At 42.3% G+C, this 15,874-nt stretch overlaps 1 protein-coding gene across 1 annotated transcript; it reads right to left on the bottom strand.

Annotated features, from left to right (window-relative positions):
* Positions 1–8,109: 8,109 nt before the first annotated feature.
* Positions 8,110–11,617, bottom strand: LOC102777346 (uncharacterized). The gene is made up of 2 exons (XM_006787120.2): positions 11,195–11,617; positions 8,110–10,931 (listed from the first exon to the last, which is right to left on the bottom strand). Exons 1-2 carry the CDS (start codon positions 11,349–11,351, stop codon positions 9,601–9,603), a joined length of 1,488 nt encoding a protein of 495 aa, XP_006787183.1. The 5' UTR covers positions 11,352–11,617; the 3' UTR covers positions 8,110–9,600.
* Positions 11,618–15,874: the final 4,257 nt, after the last annotated feature.

Raw genomic sequence — 15,874 nt, 5'->3', positions numbered from 1 at the left:
GACAGAAAGTAATGGGCCTTTCTGTTTTCAGTTATTCTTCCCTTAATGGCTCCAATCCACAACTGTCAGAATTCAGCAGGTATTAAAACAACGGCGGCGGCGGCGGTGGCAGAGAAAGCAAAAGCTGCTAATGCTGAAGTAGCTACATTTTGCATACATTTCATGGAGCTCCTGAGAGCCGCGCTTGATTTCGCTGGTTAATTTAGATGCAGAATACGTAGTGTAGTTGGCGTTGCGGCTGGTGTGCACATGCAAATCGTCGCCCTGCTTGACGGGAGGGTGCACTGTGTGAGCATGTTCAGCCCACTCATTTTTTTTCCATTTTTTTTTTCCACTACTAATCTTCATGTCCCAGCCCAGCCTCCTCTCTCTCCCAGTCTCTGATTCCATCTTGGCAATGACAGGCATGTATACATACACACACACACAAACACACACTTCAAACTCAATCGGCCTTTCCCCACTCACTTCTTCTCTCTTACTGAACCACACATGCGCACAGTTTTCTCAGACTTCGACACGTTCCCTCCGCTTCTTCTCTATGGGTGAGCCATCATTATCTAGAAAGAGTGCCAGTGTTTGGCCACAGTGTGCCTTCTTCCCAGCGTTGAACTGAACAGCTGAGACATCGGCTGCTGGTAGTGACACGGCTGTCAGAGACATGCCTCATTACTGCTGCTGCAAATGTCAAAGCACCAAAAGTAATCGCTCGCTGCTCAACCGGACACATGGACATACGGTAAATTATTTCAAGGGTAGAAGGGTTAACTGTTGTGTGCGCGCGTGGTGTGTCTGCATATATAAATGCTGAGATTTTACAGATCTTTTACGTTTGAGGTAATTTCCCACATGCCCTCATGCTAATGTGACAGCAGATTTCTGGTTATTTGCAACAAGTAATAGCATGGTGGAGGGTTTTTTTTTTCACCAACTTCCTTCAGAGTTATTACTGCCAATCCAGGGATGCTTTCAGCTACTTTATATATGCACCTTAAGTTGATTTCCTCCACACATAGTCGCAGTAAGCATTTGTGCTGGGTACTTCATATTCCCAGCGTTTGTTGGGATGTCCTTCAGGTGCTCACCAGCCTCAGCGTGAGCACCTGAAGGACCAGCCATCGGCTGATCAGATTAATGATTATGGAGGAAAAGCTAATCGTGTTGGAAAACATGCAGTTAATCTGAAATAACAAATTTTTAGTGACTTTTAGGGAGTGGAGTTGAAAGTCGCTGACACGACATCGGCAAATCATCGCTTTATACAGTTGCAATCAGAAATGTGAACCTCCTTTAACTGATGAGATATTCTAGTGATGTGAATAAAAGGTAATCAAAGCATATCAACTTCAATCTGGTAAACAGCCAAAGAACGCTCCAAAGTACATATTAGAGGGATTTTTGGAGAACATAGTGTTAAGCTTAGTAATGCTGCTACAAATAAAGAACAGTTCTCCAAAAAAAAGCCCAAAAGCTAAATTACTCACCACCCGAAGTCAGTATTTAATAACAATATCCTCTTTTTTTTTATGACCGCTGATTAATATTTCCAGTAGTTTCTTGCAAACTCTCTTTGTGAGGATTTAACCAGGTCCTAGTGTTCCCAGCTTCCTTTGCTGCCACAGCTTTCTTTATATCCCACTAAGGATTCAATTCCAGACCACTCAGGGACATTTGAGGAATGCTTCTTGAACCAAGCTTAGGCTGATGCTTCGGGGTTGCTGTCCAGTGATTACCAATTTTCTGTTTATGCACCAGTGTTGGGAAGGTTACTTTTAAAATGTATTCCATTACAGAATACAGAATACATGACCCGAAATGTATTCTGTAACGTATTCCGTCACGTTACTCAATGAGAGTAACGTATTCTGAATACTTTGGATTACTTAATATATTATCATGCTGTTTACAACTACATGAATGTACTATTGCTGTGATTTATTACTGTTACTGAAGGTCCACGGCTTCGAACCGTAGTAAAGGGACCTCTGGCTAATACGGTGGGTTCTGTGTCGGGCTCGTAGCTGAAAACTAGCTTTACTTTGTTGTCTGGGTCAACTTTGCTAGCGAGAGACAGAGAGAGGCGTTGAAAGGCTGCTCCAACGGAACTTATTGTTTTTGGAGGAAAACAAGAACACAGTGTACAGTCGAGTCTTAATAGCTTACTTACAACTGGGCTCGTCAGGCACTCTTCTTGGCTGCAGTGGTTATTATTATATTTACATGCTTCCAGCTCCCGTTTCTGCTCGATGACAGCTCGTACTTTTCCTTTTTCTCCCTCCCTCGCTCACAGACACACAACGTGTATAGCAGTCCATTCTCCCTGCAGCACGGACTACACTGCCTATGATGCTACATTCTTTAGAGTTATACCGGTAGCATTCTGCCTATTAGCTTAGCACAACAACAACAAAAAGGCCTCTCTCACCCAGGAAACACGCAGAGAGAGAGTGTCACCCTGTAACCATGGCAACCGTAACGCTGCTGCCTGGAACAACAGAACATAGCTGTCAGACAAAACCCAAACAGTCCTGACGCGCGACAATATGAAACAGGGAAGTACCACCGTGTAATCCATTTATTTCAACAAAGTAACTGTATTCTAAATACCACCTTTTTAAACGGTAACTGTAACGGAATACAGTTACTCATATTTTGTATTTTAAATACGTAACGGCGGTACATGTATTCCGTTACTCCCCAACACTGTTATGCACTGAGGGCATCGCATTCCTTTTGAGGTATGGCCTTAGTATTTTAAATCCAAGACGCCAGTCACATGGTCAACTTTTTTAATTTACTGCAACAGCAAAGCATCGTTCTTCTTGCTTTAATGTTCTACTACTGGTCCATGACTCCAAACAGCTCCAGTTTAGTCTTGTCACATCATAAATGATCTCGCAAGTTGATTTTATGTGTTTTTGGACACAAATTCTGTGCCTGTGTACGTCTTGTAGTTTGTACTGATAGTTAATCACATCCTCAATGTGTCTGCTCCTAGCAGTTGTTTTCAAATTTCCGATTTTAGAAATATTCCTCTTTCTTTCACACCCGCTGCTGCTGCACCGTGAGGTCTTAGCTTACATTAGATGCTGCCAACTACAGTGCTGTGTAAAAGTCCTGAAATATGTAGAAGCATAAATGGAAATACATAATATGAGGCAAAAAGAGAGTTTGTACAATTGTAACAAGCTTGAAAGTCAATATTTGGTTTGACCACATTTATTCTTCAACACAGCCTGAACTCTTTCAGTCAATCTTTCTTCTGATGTATTTGGACAGTCTTCAGGATTAGTTCTCCACACTTATTGAGGGACATTAAAAGGTCTTATTTGGATGTTGGCTGCCTTTTGTTCTGTCCTCTGTCAGGAGGATCCCACACTGCTTCAGTAATGCTGGGGCTCTGGGGAGATTGTCAGTGACTGTTGTTTGTGATTTTGTTTGTGACTTATGTTTCTCCATCCATTGAATCCATTGGCACTGTGTTTGGGATCATTATCACACTCAAACATTGAGCCATTTCTGAATGGTATTGTATGGCAGATCAAAACCTGATGATACTTTTCTGTGTTTTAAGAAGGTCCCCAACACCACTGACTGATTTGCAGCTTCACACTGTGACAGAGCTTCCACCATGTTTTATAGATGCCTATAGAAACTCACTGTTGTACCTCTCCTTACGTCTTCGCTACAGTCTGATGATGAATTGAACCAAAAGTTTCAAATTTGGATTCATCACTCCATCACAGATTTTCAGTCCAATTCTTGTTTAATTTAGCGTACCTCAGGCTTTTCTCCCTGTTTCCCTTCCCTAAGAATGGCTTCTTGAAGCCACCCTGAAACTGAGACCATTTCTGATAAACAGATGGATGTGCTGAAGGGCCAGATGCATCTCTCAAGTCCTCTATCAGGTCTTTGCTGGATTGTTTTCCTGTTTCTTAAGGACATGACTTTCAGATACTGTTCATCTGCTGTAGATAGTTTTTAGTCCTGACACTTCTTCTTTTGTCCTCCACTTGTCCCCTTTCCTCAGATGTTTTAAGGACAAACTGCATACTACGCTGGGAAATCCCATGTATTGCTAGTTTTCAGCTTTTTGGGACTCACCTCCTTGGTGGAAAAATAAAATTTTATGTCTGTCACATTGTGTTATCTTTTGCATTTTTCATAGATTCAACTAAAAAAATGGGAACAAATAATGTGTTTTTGTGACAGGCTGCCAGTAACAAAATGCCTAAAGGTACAATTTAAAATTGGTTCTTTGCTGTTTACTGTTATGTGTAAACACAACACTGGTTCATCCCTTGAGTTAGGAGCCTTTTTTATACTTGAATGAGTCACAGGTAAGTGTTAAAGCATTCCTCTGAAAATGGTCAGGTACAAGGACTCGACTGAAAATGAGTGAAAAAGCAGCCAATGTCTAAAGAAATGCTTTGAGTGCCCTTCAGAAAGCCTCAATAACCTGCTCAAGACTGTCTGCTTGGAGTTCAAATATAAAGAAGTCTTATACTAGATATATCAGGATTATGTCATCTTAAACAAGTATAGCACCACCTGTTTTACATACTCACAGGTAGAGATAAACATCAACATTTACATCACATCTCTGGCCATCGTTCTCCTTTTAGCTCTGCTTTTGGTCTCCACCTGTTCTCAAGGTAAATACCTCTCTTTAGCTGTTTAATATTCCACTGCTGTTTATCAGCCAGCTGCTTTTTAGCTGTCTGCATTTTTATGCCAAGCTGAGAAGGTACAGTGGGCTTTCATAGGTTTATTGCAGAAAACAGCTGGATGTTGCTTCTGTGTGGGGATAGCAGATAGAAAACAGCTGCAGCCACAATCCAAAACAGTGAGCTGAAAGATGTTTCACTGACCTATAGAGAAACTCACTACAGACACAGTATCATGTTTTACTCATTAAAGCTTCTTCTTTTTTTTTAAATGGATCATTATTTATATTTCCCTAACTCAGCTAAGGTGAAGCAAAACACATCCAAACCATAAGGTTCAAAAGATTTTGCTATGTAGTTATGAATATGTTTGCATGCTCTGAAAATATCATTTACACTGACTTTCCAAATTTCCCCGAGGTTGTCACAGTAAACACGCAGCAGTGCCACAGCAGCTTTGTAAGGTCTAAAACTGGAATGTTCCGAGGGCAGCTGTAAATTTCCCAAGTAATTGAACGACTATAAAGTCATTCATCTAACCTGGACGCATTCGCCGCTTTCCATTCACCTCAGGTGCAGCATAATGCCTTTGATGTAGATATGTTGCTCACTGGATAAAAGTGCTAGACTGAACTCCTTGACCCAGAGTTGACTTACCAGTTATGAAGCAGGGGAAAGAAAAGTTCTTTTTTTCTTCCCCTCACTTTTCCGCTTCGCCTGATCAGTAATACAAATGAAGAATTTCGGAGCCAGAGCAAGGGAAAAGAATTGGGCACTTTAAAATGTTTGCATAACAAGCACCTTCTCACTGCAAAGGTTCTCTTCTTTTTAATCACCTGCACTCTCCAGACCACCTACACCCTTCTTCATGATCAGATACAGGACTGACTGGCTGATGTATGATCCGAGGAATTAATCTGCTAAGCCTGATTGCCATTACCGCCATGCGATTATGCACCTTGATTACCGAGCCCACCCCAAGGACCGTGACGTGCCCCGGTGCACATTTTAAAGGTGCGCATAAAATTATGTGGTGATTACCCCACAATAGATCAATCCACAAGCGAATGAGACTGTGTGGCCATATAGACCGTCTCAAGTAGGACTGTGATTATTAATAGGTACTTGAGGTGACCTGATACCTGAAGCTTGAACCAATGAAACTGCTTCTGAACCTTCATATACGCAAATAAATTCCTTTTCATACATTCTGAAAGTCATTATTGGATTATTGTTGTAGAGGCAGAATTGTTTGGAGTTCAAGCATGGATAAAAGGGATGTTGGACTCTTCAGAGACAACTGGAGCTGTACTTATCCCTCTCAAGATAGGCTTCAGACATTCAATGGCAGTACAGCTTTGGAAGAGCTTCACACTCAGGAGGACGAGGGATGCTTATTAGTCTATGTCATCATATAGAACTAATGGAGGTCAGTGTGTTGTTGCATGATGAAAAAGACTATGAAGAACAAATGATGTACATAAACAAACTGCTGTGTGCCAATTGGGGAAAAAAGAGAAAGCTGGTGATTACAAGTAATGAACATGTAAGTACAAATCATCCTGTAGTGACACTTATCCTCAGAATTTGGGCCTATCTAATCCTTCGCTGTCATTTTTTAGGATTTTTTTTTATCCTGAGCCAAAGTACTCATTTGGTGCAGCAGATAAATAGTACCATTGACTTATCCAGAAGCAATCCTACATCAAGCGATTAATTGGATGAGACAATAAGGCAGTAAAATCACATCAGTTCATGGTTTTCTCCTTGGTCACATATGGAATATGTTAGTCACACAGACGCGCTACCTTGGATAAACTAACCCCCCCCCCCCCCCCCCCCCCCCCCCCCTCTACACAGTGCAGCAACAGTTTTTGTTAACATGTTTGCATTAGTAATGCCCTGGCAAGGATTTAATGGACTTGATGTGCTACAATTCACAGTTGTCCACGTTCTTAGAAAGCATGGTGCTCTGTCATGTGCCCTCCCTGCACAATTACTTAATGGCTTCAGCAATTATGCATGTCTACAGGAGTTTTTTTTTTTAAAAAAACAACAACAACACGCACACACTCGTCAGTCAGAGGAAAAGAACTGATTTATGTCTTTTGTTAGGAAGACTTACAACATACTAAACATATTCAATAAAGGCACCGCTGCTGAGACCGGGCTCACATGCTGCAGATACATCAGCCATTTACAGTATGCAAATGCGAATTTGAGCTTACAAACGCACAATTGCAGAAATTCCATCACTGGCCACAGTTCAATAACTCTTCAATCTTCAAGTGTCTGGATAATGGTCACCGTGACTGCACATCACCGCAATTCAAAAACCTCAACCATCCATCACTGGACAATGTTTGCCACTAAAACAACACGGACAAGCGGGTGCGTGCCGATGCCGGTTGGGCCACGCGCTATTGTAAGCAAGGATGAGTGATAGACAGGAGAGGATGGGTACATACTATTCACAGTGCTCTGTGTGGCAGCTTGCATTTCCACACTGCTACAGTATGTTTGTCAGCCACAGACAACGCAGGCACTTGCGCACTGCCGTAGGCATGCAAAGTGGTGATCTGCCAGCCAACTGCGTCACGGGCAGTGTACCACCGCGGAGACCCTCATACATGGATGGCTCCACGGTTTGCGGTGACAGATTGTGAGATTTTGACATGTTGAAAAATGCCTCTGAAAATCGTATGCATGTACACAGTACAGCAAATCAGTGTTGTAGTTGCTTTGACTTTAAGCATTGCTCGTACAATGCTCTCTTCTTTACAGAGTGCTGCTTTAAAAAAAAAAAACACTCTAAAGATTACAAAAAGAAGAAATGGCTTTCACCACAGCTTTGAGTCACTCTTTCCTTTTTCTTGTAGAAAGGTCTGAAGGCACAAAGATTATTACCTGCACTTACAGAAATGCAATGGGAAGTTTAGACAAGAGGAGGCTAAAGTTCCAGCGTTATTCAAAAAGAAACAAAATCACGATAATAGAAGATGATCGTGTTCAGCGCCTGGGTTGAAATTAATATCCTTCTATAGCCCCCAAAAAAGAGGAAAAAGGGGCGATTGAATGAACAAAGGAATGAATGAACACAGGGCTTGAGATCATCTCATTGACATGGCAAGAAAATGTCCTTTTTAACAAGATTACCGTGGCACACGTGGTGTTCACATCATGAGAAAATCTTTTGAAGTCAACAGGGATTCGGGGCGAGGTATTCACCGTAATGTGTTTGAGCCTCGTGAGTCACAGGGCAGAACTGCGATGTCTAATGTTAGGGCTACAGTGTGGTGCCACTGGGGGGGGCGTTATAATGTTTATTTTGGGTAAGACACACACTCATCTGAATGCTCCGACGGGGGGTCTCGACGGCGCACGATACCATTGAGCAAAGTGAGATCATTCCAAACCACACACACGAGAAACTTGCTGCTTCCAGAAAATTTTATTTTTGCTCATAAACTTTTCATAAAAATAACAACATCGATATTAATTTAAAGTATTGTAGAAACTGTGTATGTACAAAATCTTTACTTGAACAGTTAATATAACTTAAGGCGAGTTAAATTACTTTTTGCAGTACCCTGTTGGTGACAGTTTCACCAAACTCTGAACATTTTTTTTGTTTTGTTTTGGGTTTTTTTTAACGTTTTTTTGCTAAAGTGTGAACATTTTTCAGCATACAGTATCTCCAGCAAAAGATACGAGGAGTCAAAAACCCTTTCATCGCCAAGGTAAAGTCTACAGAAACTCGCAGCAATGTGTGCTACCTGATTACTTAAAAGCAATGTTTTTTTGTTCTTTTTAAATATGATTTGCTAGGTTTTTTTCCCCTAGCTCGAATAAACATACCTCTGTACATACTGTAAAATGGCTTGAATTGAAAAGCCGTACCACAACTAGAGTACATTCCCTTTTTTTTAAAATCTAGATCAACAATTCAATGAAATAACTCTCATCGTACCAACAATGGGATGAAGTGCGAAAAGGTTTCAGATATCAAATTGTAACATTTAAAATATTGTATTACTAAACAATAGCCCTCAAAAACCAAGACATTAGTTATGATTTAGAATACAATTCACCTTAAAAAGGACGCTCAAATATACTTGTAAAATATACAGTTGGCTATAAAAATACAAAGAAAGTACAGTAATACAAATATATTTATTTCCCATTTATGATATATCTTTCACAACTGTAATAATCCAAACAATTGTAACACAACACAAAGACCAGTGACAAAAAACACTGACAGCATAATGATAAGAAGATAAACAAACACTAAATCTGATCAAAGGTGGGCAGCTTTATGGTGAGGACCATAAATATGTTAGTCTACATTCATGTCAATAAACCCTCACTGTGGAGTGAACGAGTACCTTGACAGTGGTTGATATTCCAGCCAAAGGAAAAAGAAAAAAAAAACACTGACATAAACATGCAAGAATTTTTAAGAAACATAGTCCAAACAATTGCTCTAAGAATGCTAAAAGCAGAAAATAAGAATCTTAAATGGAGATATTAATAATCTGTAAGTGCAATCCATTCAGTGTGAGAGGCGAATGGAGGTTGGAGCTGTCCAGGTGAAGGAGGTGCTGAACAGCAGTCATGCAATTCAGGGCGGAGAGGTTTGGCTTTACTGACAGTAACAGCAACAAGTTAATTGTTGATCTGTTTACCGACTCTTACAACTTATGCACTTTTTTTTGCATAATAGTCAGCAGCATCGGCAGCCTGCAATAAGGCCGAAGCAGTCCTCTTCCCCTTCTCTGCTCCTCAAAAACTCTTAATATTCGCAAAAACCTCTTACGTTAGGTATTGGCTCACCAGTCAGACCAACTCAGACATCAACTTGTAGTCAGCTGGTTTATCTTCCAAGACGGAAAGATCCTAACATGTTAAGTGTGCACACGCGGCCTGGTCTTCAGATCCCCTCGGGAAGAGTGAACGGCCACGCGCCGGTGGTCACCTGTGGCTTAATTTCCATTTTCTCCTTTTGTTTCAGATGTACGCGTCCGTGCCGTTTTCTCTCGTCGCTGCGGGCAAAGCGTTTGCCGCACACGTCGCAGGAGAACGGCTTCTCCCCGGTGTGAGTCCTGGTGTGGGTGGTGAGGTGATCGCTACGGCTGAAACTGCGCAAACAAATGCGGCATTGGAAAGGTTTGTGGCCTGTGTGGATGCGGATGTGCCGGTTTAACTCGTCCGAGCGAGAGAAGCGCCGGTCGCAGCTCTCCATGGGGCAGGTGAAGGGCTTCTCTTTGGCGGGGCCATGAGAGGCGGCAGGGCTCTTTCTGGCCCTGGGGGGCTTCGCAGCGCGGGTGGTGTAACTTTGGGCAAATGAATCTGGCAGCAAGGAAGAGTACAGGATGGAGTCTATGGTGCTCGGTAAAGCTGGTGTTGTGTATAAGGAATCGCACTGATTAGATGGCTGTGGAGGTTCGGGGAAGGGTTTCAGGTTAGAGGAGAGGCCCATCGGCGGGGGTGGGAGGTAATTATTGTACATGGGGCTGGAGTAGCTCTGAGAGCAGGTGTCAGAGAAACACGGCTCCTGTTTGATGCCCTCCTCCACTTTAAACTCCATCTCCGGGTTGGGACAAATCGGGGGGAACGTGTCTAAAAGTTCCTTTACATCCATTTGCTGGTCAGGGGGGAAATCGCTCGACATCGGAAAGGTTTCAGTCTGGAAACTGGTCTCCAAACAGTCAGACTTATTAAGGGTCCCCCACTCGTAGCAGCTGCTCTCAAACTCATTCTTCACCACGACGGGGAAAGAAGCAGCCTCTGACTTTGGTTCAGCCTTCTTCTGGTTAGGAGCTCGGGATGAGCTGAAGTTGAGCTGGGAAGAGGACGGGTCTTGGACCTGGCCGCCGGCCTGATCATCGGGATACCTCGAGCACGTCTGATCCGGAGAATACACAGGAGGAGAGGGTCCGGAGCACGTGTAGGACTGCCTCTTGGAGCCAGGGTCTCCAAAATTACCACTGCTGCTGTCCAGTGGCGCAGGCGACGGATAAGTTCCCCGACTGTTGCCGCTCTGTTGCACTTCTGAAAGCGGCAGCGTGGATATGCCCACAATCTCTGTGATCATGTTGAGGAGTGTTTCGGTGCTGCACGGCGCTCCCTGAGATGCCTCCACATAGAAACTGCCGGAGTAGGCGAGCGAGGAGGGGGTGTATGTGTCTTTTGGGCACTCGCAGGGGTTAAAAGCGAATTCTGAGTTGGAAGCTTCGGTTTTGAGAGTTGCAGGGGTTCCTTCTGTGGAATTAGAAAGAGAGGAAACTTTGTAACCGCGAGTCTTTTATAAGTGGATTTAAAAATGAGTGGAATTTAAGCGATTGGTGGGGGTGTGTGAAAAAAAATCTGCGTTACATAAACATCCGTGCGTATTTTGCCCCCGATAGAGAGCATACCGGACTGCCCCGAAAATAAAGTCTCATCGCTTTCCGGTAATGCTCATCTTCTACGTTTTAAACGGTCATGCATGCAGATTCATCGACAGTGCAAACATGCGAACTCACCGTGGCCAAACTGGGCAGGTACTCCCCGCTCTGCATCGACATACACCTCCTGGTTATCTTTCCGCACGCTGTTTTCCATCCCCAAGGAAGAACTGTTGCAATTCTCAAACTGAGGGTAGAAAGAATCTTTCGCATTCAAATCCATATTGTTCAACATACTGATGCACTTAAAAGTCCGTCTCTCCCAGGGAAGGAAATAAAAAAGGTAAAAAAAAAAAAAAAGGGAGGGGGTAAACAAACAATACAGAAGCTTGTTTTCTTTCAACCCTCCTTTTTGATGGTATTCAACAAATGATCCAAAGTGGTCTGTGGTCGAAAACAGGAAAAAAAGCAATTAACGGTATTCCTTTTCGTCTCTGCTCCTCGGTAGGTATTTGCCTGCTGTGGATTTCACATCAGCGACTTCCCCTCTCTCTCCTTATATACACTTTGGCAGCTCCCTCGGCCCTCCTCCCCATTCATCAGCTCCAGTGAGAGGATTCCCCGCTGCGTGTAAACTTCATGCCCATATATGGACAGAGGATGTGACGGTGTCCCCACCTCCCCTCAAATCCTCCCTCCTCCCATGCCGGAGAGATGGGAGTCTGACGTTGCAACAAGTGGCGGTAGTGTTCCTTAATAATGATGCCTTTTTCTTTCCACATAAACCAATCGTCTTTTTAATTAAAATGTCACAAAAGTGAAGCTAATCTTGAGCCATAAAGTCCTCTTCTCCTGGATGCATCCTCGTCCAACGCGGAAAATTTCCCACTGAAAAGAAACAATGTCAAAAGGGCTCCACAGTCCATGCGCCCATTTGTTTTGGCTGTGCGTGTCAAACGAGTATTATTCCTCTTGTTTAGTAGCCGAGAGGGACGCAGTTACCAATTAAGGATGTGTAAAAAAGAGTTACTCCAACTTGGGACTATGAGCTTAAAAGACGGAAATGTCTCATTTGTTGCAGTAACTACACGTAACATGCAATACAGAATACTAAATACTATAAAACAAGATCACTTACATGACCAAACGGGCCATAAATGACGTTTAAATGCGCGTAAATGTGCGAGATGAGTAAGAAATAACGCACATGTAGCCCAGCAGATATAACGCAAGGATACAAAAATGTCTATAAAGTCAAATGTAAAATATTAAAGGTGTAACGAATCACATTAATTGAGACTTTGTTCTATTTAAAACCTGAAAAGAAAGAGGCTGGCTTCACGTGCTGTGACACCGGGTACAAATATCACTACACGCTTTAAATACACGCCTATGCACACCTATTCAGGTACTTTTTTTTCCTCGGCTGACACCATCCTTTCTCGTGTCTGGTGCAGACTGTGTGATCTGGATGTTTCTTGTAGTGCACTGAACTCTCCTTCCAGACGTTCCACTGCTTAGATTTACTTTCACAAATTCACTTCCTCTCGAGGTGCCGCTGGAAATTGTGGTCGCTCACTCTATCAGGCGAATAACAGCACAGCCTGGTCTGAGCGAACCCTTGGCCTTTAAAAGCATTGAAGGGAGTCGATAACACCCCTGAGGTGTTCAGTGGTTGAACCCAACTGTTCACATGACATTTCAACCCCCCCAAAGCATTTTTTTTTCACTTTCGCATCTGTTGCCGGGTGCACTCCGTGGTCACACTTCCTATTACAAAAAGTCGATACTCTTTCATAGGACGCTGCAGTCTGCAGCAGACCTCTGGCTCCGGCTCGGAGGTTCAGGACCATGGATAGCGACGGTGCAGCGTTTGGCCGTGTAATCACACATGAACCAGCAAAAAGTCATTACTTTTTCTTTCTTTTTTTTTAAACTTCACTCTGAATGCTTCGTGTCTGTCTTTATTTAGGTGAATTGCATTATTTCCCTTAAAATCAATCCTATAGCCCGCAGAAGAATTCATACCGAAATCATTCATTTCCATTAACACTGTGGAGCTTTTATCTCTACAAATAACATTTCTTTTACATGAGCAGGAGGCCCCGACTTCTGAGTTGTACAGCATTAAACCGCATAAGTGATACTCTAAGTCTCTGTACGGCCATAATATTCATGGGCATATTTGAGTATTTCAGTAAGATGCCTTATTAAGCCTTAAGTATAATAGTACTTCAAACATCTGCACTAATATTGTATTTAATTTCCATAGAAAGCAAATAACAGTTCATGACATAATCTGCATGCTAGTATACTGAAAAAACAACAACATGAATCCTCAAACGTATTTAAGGGGTTAGAGGAAGATTGTGTTTTTAGACATTAAATGCTATTCATAATGCTACATTAGAATAAAAAGTGTTTCTTATATGTTGTCCTTCCCATTCACATTCTGCACATGAGGGGTCAGAATAACAGAAACTCCTCTTATTAAAAAGCCCAATAACTAAATGCTGTGTACCCTTAATGGTAAAGCCATGTACATAAATGGCACCGTGTACTGGACTGCATTAAACAGCACAGGCTGACCAGGTAATGAAGTGGGCACTGAGTGTCTGTTGGTATTTTAGCTTTTATAAAAGCAGATGGACAAAATAGGGAACACGCCTGGGAGAGAGGAAAGGACAGGGACCCCTCCTAAAATTATGCAGACTTCTCAAACTTCTATCTACCGCACTGTGTAATTTTTAGGGTTAAAACGTATTCAAATGAAGCAATCTTAGAAAAGGGAAATCGCTCTTTAATTTGACTTTTGCAATAGCTGTAAAGCCAGCAACACGGGGTCACAAGTGCACGCGGCTATACACGAGCAAAAATCTAACAAGGCAAGGGAAGGAAAACCAGAAAGCTGCTTCATTCACGTACGACAGACAACTGCAAGGGCTCAGATCTCAGGCCATTCCACCTGACTCTAAGTGTGTTTTGTTACAGGCGAGATTAACCGAAGGTAAAAGAGATTGTGGACTATATGGAATAAAAGTTACTGTGTCTACTGCAGCACAAATCTACTGCAGAAATCTACTGCAAAAAGGACTATTAGCCATAATAAACAGCCCGCTCACACTAGACAGCTCAAATTTTATGTTATCTCCATCAATACTGAGCGCTGGAAAATGTATCAAAGGATCTCTAAGTCGCTACCCTGTCATCTTTTTAAGGTAGGGTATGATAATAGCATATAAGCTCTTTCATTGCAGCAGTGACATTCTCCGGAACAAATCGTTTTCACCTCAGCTATGCACTCTAATTCTAGGCCCAGAGATGTTTAGCTTTGAGGAACTGCCTCCAAGTAATCCAGAGTCTATTAAAACCAATCTGATCACACAGAGTTCAGATCACGAGATGCTGTTATGATAACTGCAGTGTGGCTAACCTCTCTCCTCCATAAAATGCCACAGCACAGGGACTAAGTAATGGATTTACGTAATGTTAGCACTTACTGACATTATAGCGCAGGGGTAACTCCATACCTGTGAAAGTTAAATGAAAGCCTTTGTTTTATTCCCTTCCTCTGAGCACTGTGAGACAAAATGCTCCTGTTTCTGAGGAAACGGCTTGCTAGGCAGGGAGAGAATGTAGAGCAATACCAACTTCTCTGTTTTAATAAGATATTGACTTCAAAAGAGGTTTAAAGTGCTGGCAATGGAAAGAAGATGAAACATTGCTTTAATGAAAGGATGTCTTGGCACTTCTGCTAAATGGATAGTTTCAGTAAAGCACAAGTAGAACTTGCTTTTATATAGTACTGACCTATAACAAGCTCAAGCTGTAGTACTTTCTAATTTAGCTAATGTATTAATTTGTCTTCTAACCTTAAGGTCTGGCATCATCGCTTAGTTATTTTATTAACCAAGTGCCATCAGTGTGCTAATAAACGCCCTGCTAACATTGCACGACTGTCAATCTGACATATAAACACGACAGGGCACATTTAAACTAGAAGGGCGCTTATGGAGCACATCCTCTGCCAAGTCAAGTGCCCTGTTTTGGCATCTTAACCCATCTTTTTACTATCAGCCCGGTGGAGGGCCCATTTTACAAGAGCTCTTCAAATAACCGTAACTCCGTTGTGCTAGTTACGAAATTTAAATGCTTTCGGAAAGTAGAGAAGACGAGTTTCACGGGGATATTCGGTGTATCGTGGTAGCACAAAGCATTCACAAGATACCGCTGTCTGAACACAGACAGCAAAATCAGCTCTGCCTAGATTTTACCATGTGCGCCTCACATTACCAGAGCTCCTCAAACATTTTGGGCTAGAGGGGAAATTCAGATGGTTCCTGAAAGACGACTATTACTTTTTTACTTTTGCAGCTAAAATTACAAAATAAGTCTGATAATAATATGTCTGATATTTGGGTGACAAAGGGTTTAAAAATAGAGTGAACCAGACCTGCCCTAAACCTGAATGGATTCTTTGCCCATATTCCATTTCCCCTCTAAGGTTCATGAAAGTCTGCTTGGCAGTTTTCTGTTTTGTCTTTTATCCTCCTGAAAACAGACAGACAAATGAACAAACAGACAAACAAACACTGAGCGCCTACTTCTGCTTTAGCTCTTTCCTTTGTGAAGTCCACAGCCCTGCTAAGGCTGTGAGGCTTTGGGCTAAATGTTGACACACTGAAAATGGCAATATTATTATTATTATTATTATTACATGAAATCCTGTCCAACATTTTAGCCTAGCCAGAAATAAGAGACGTGAGAGCTACATCAGAGGCATGGCACTTAAATAACCCTGAACTGAAATCTATGGGA

Source organism: Neolamprologus brichardi, chromosome 6 (assembly GCF_056152115.1).
Source record: "Neolamprologus brichardi isolate AB-2024 chromosome 6, ASM5615211v1, whole genome shotgun sequence".
Lineage (NCBI taxonomy): Eukaryota > Metazoa > Chordata > Actinopteri > Cichliformes > Cichlidae > Neolamprologus > Neolamprologus brichardi.
Note: the sequence above shows the minus strand (reverse complement) of the source record. Positions and strands in the feature narration are given on the sequence as shown.

What these genes read in the sequence shown, in the direction of transcription:
- LOC102777346 (XM_006787120.2), bottom strand. Translation starts at nt 11,351, where the DNA reads ATGTTGAACAATATGGATTTGAATGCGAAAGATTCTTTCTACCCTCAG. An exon ending in ACCTGCCCAGTTTGGCCACG is followed by an intron (nt 10,932 to 11,194) that starts GTGAGTTCGCAT and finishes CTAATTCCACAG; the next exon opens with AAGGAACCCCTGCAACTCTC.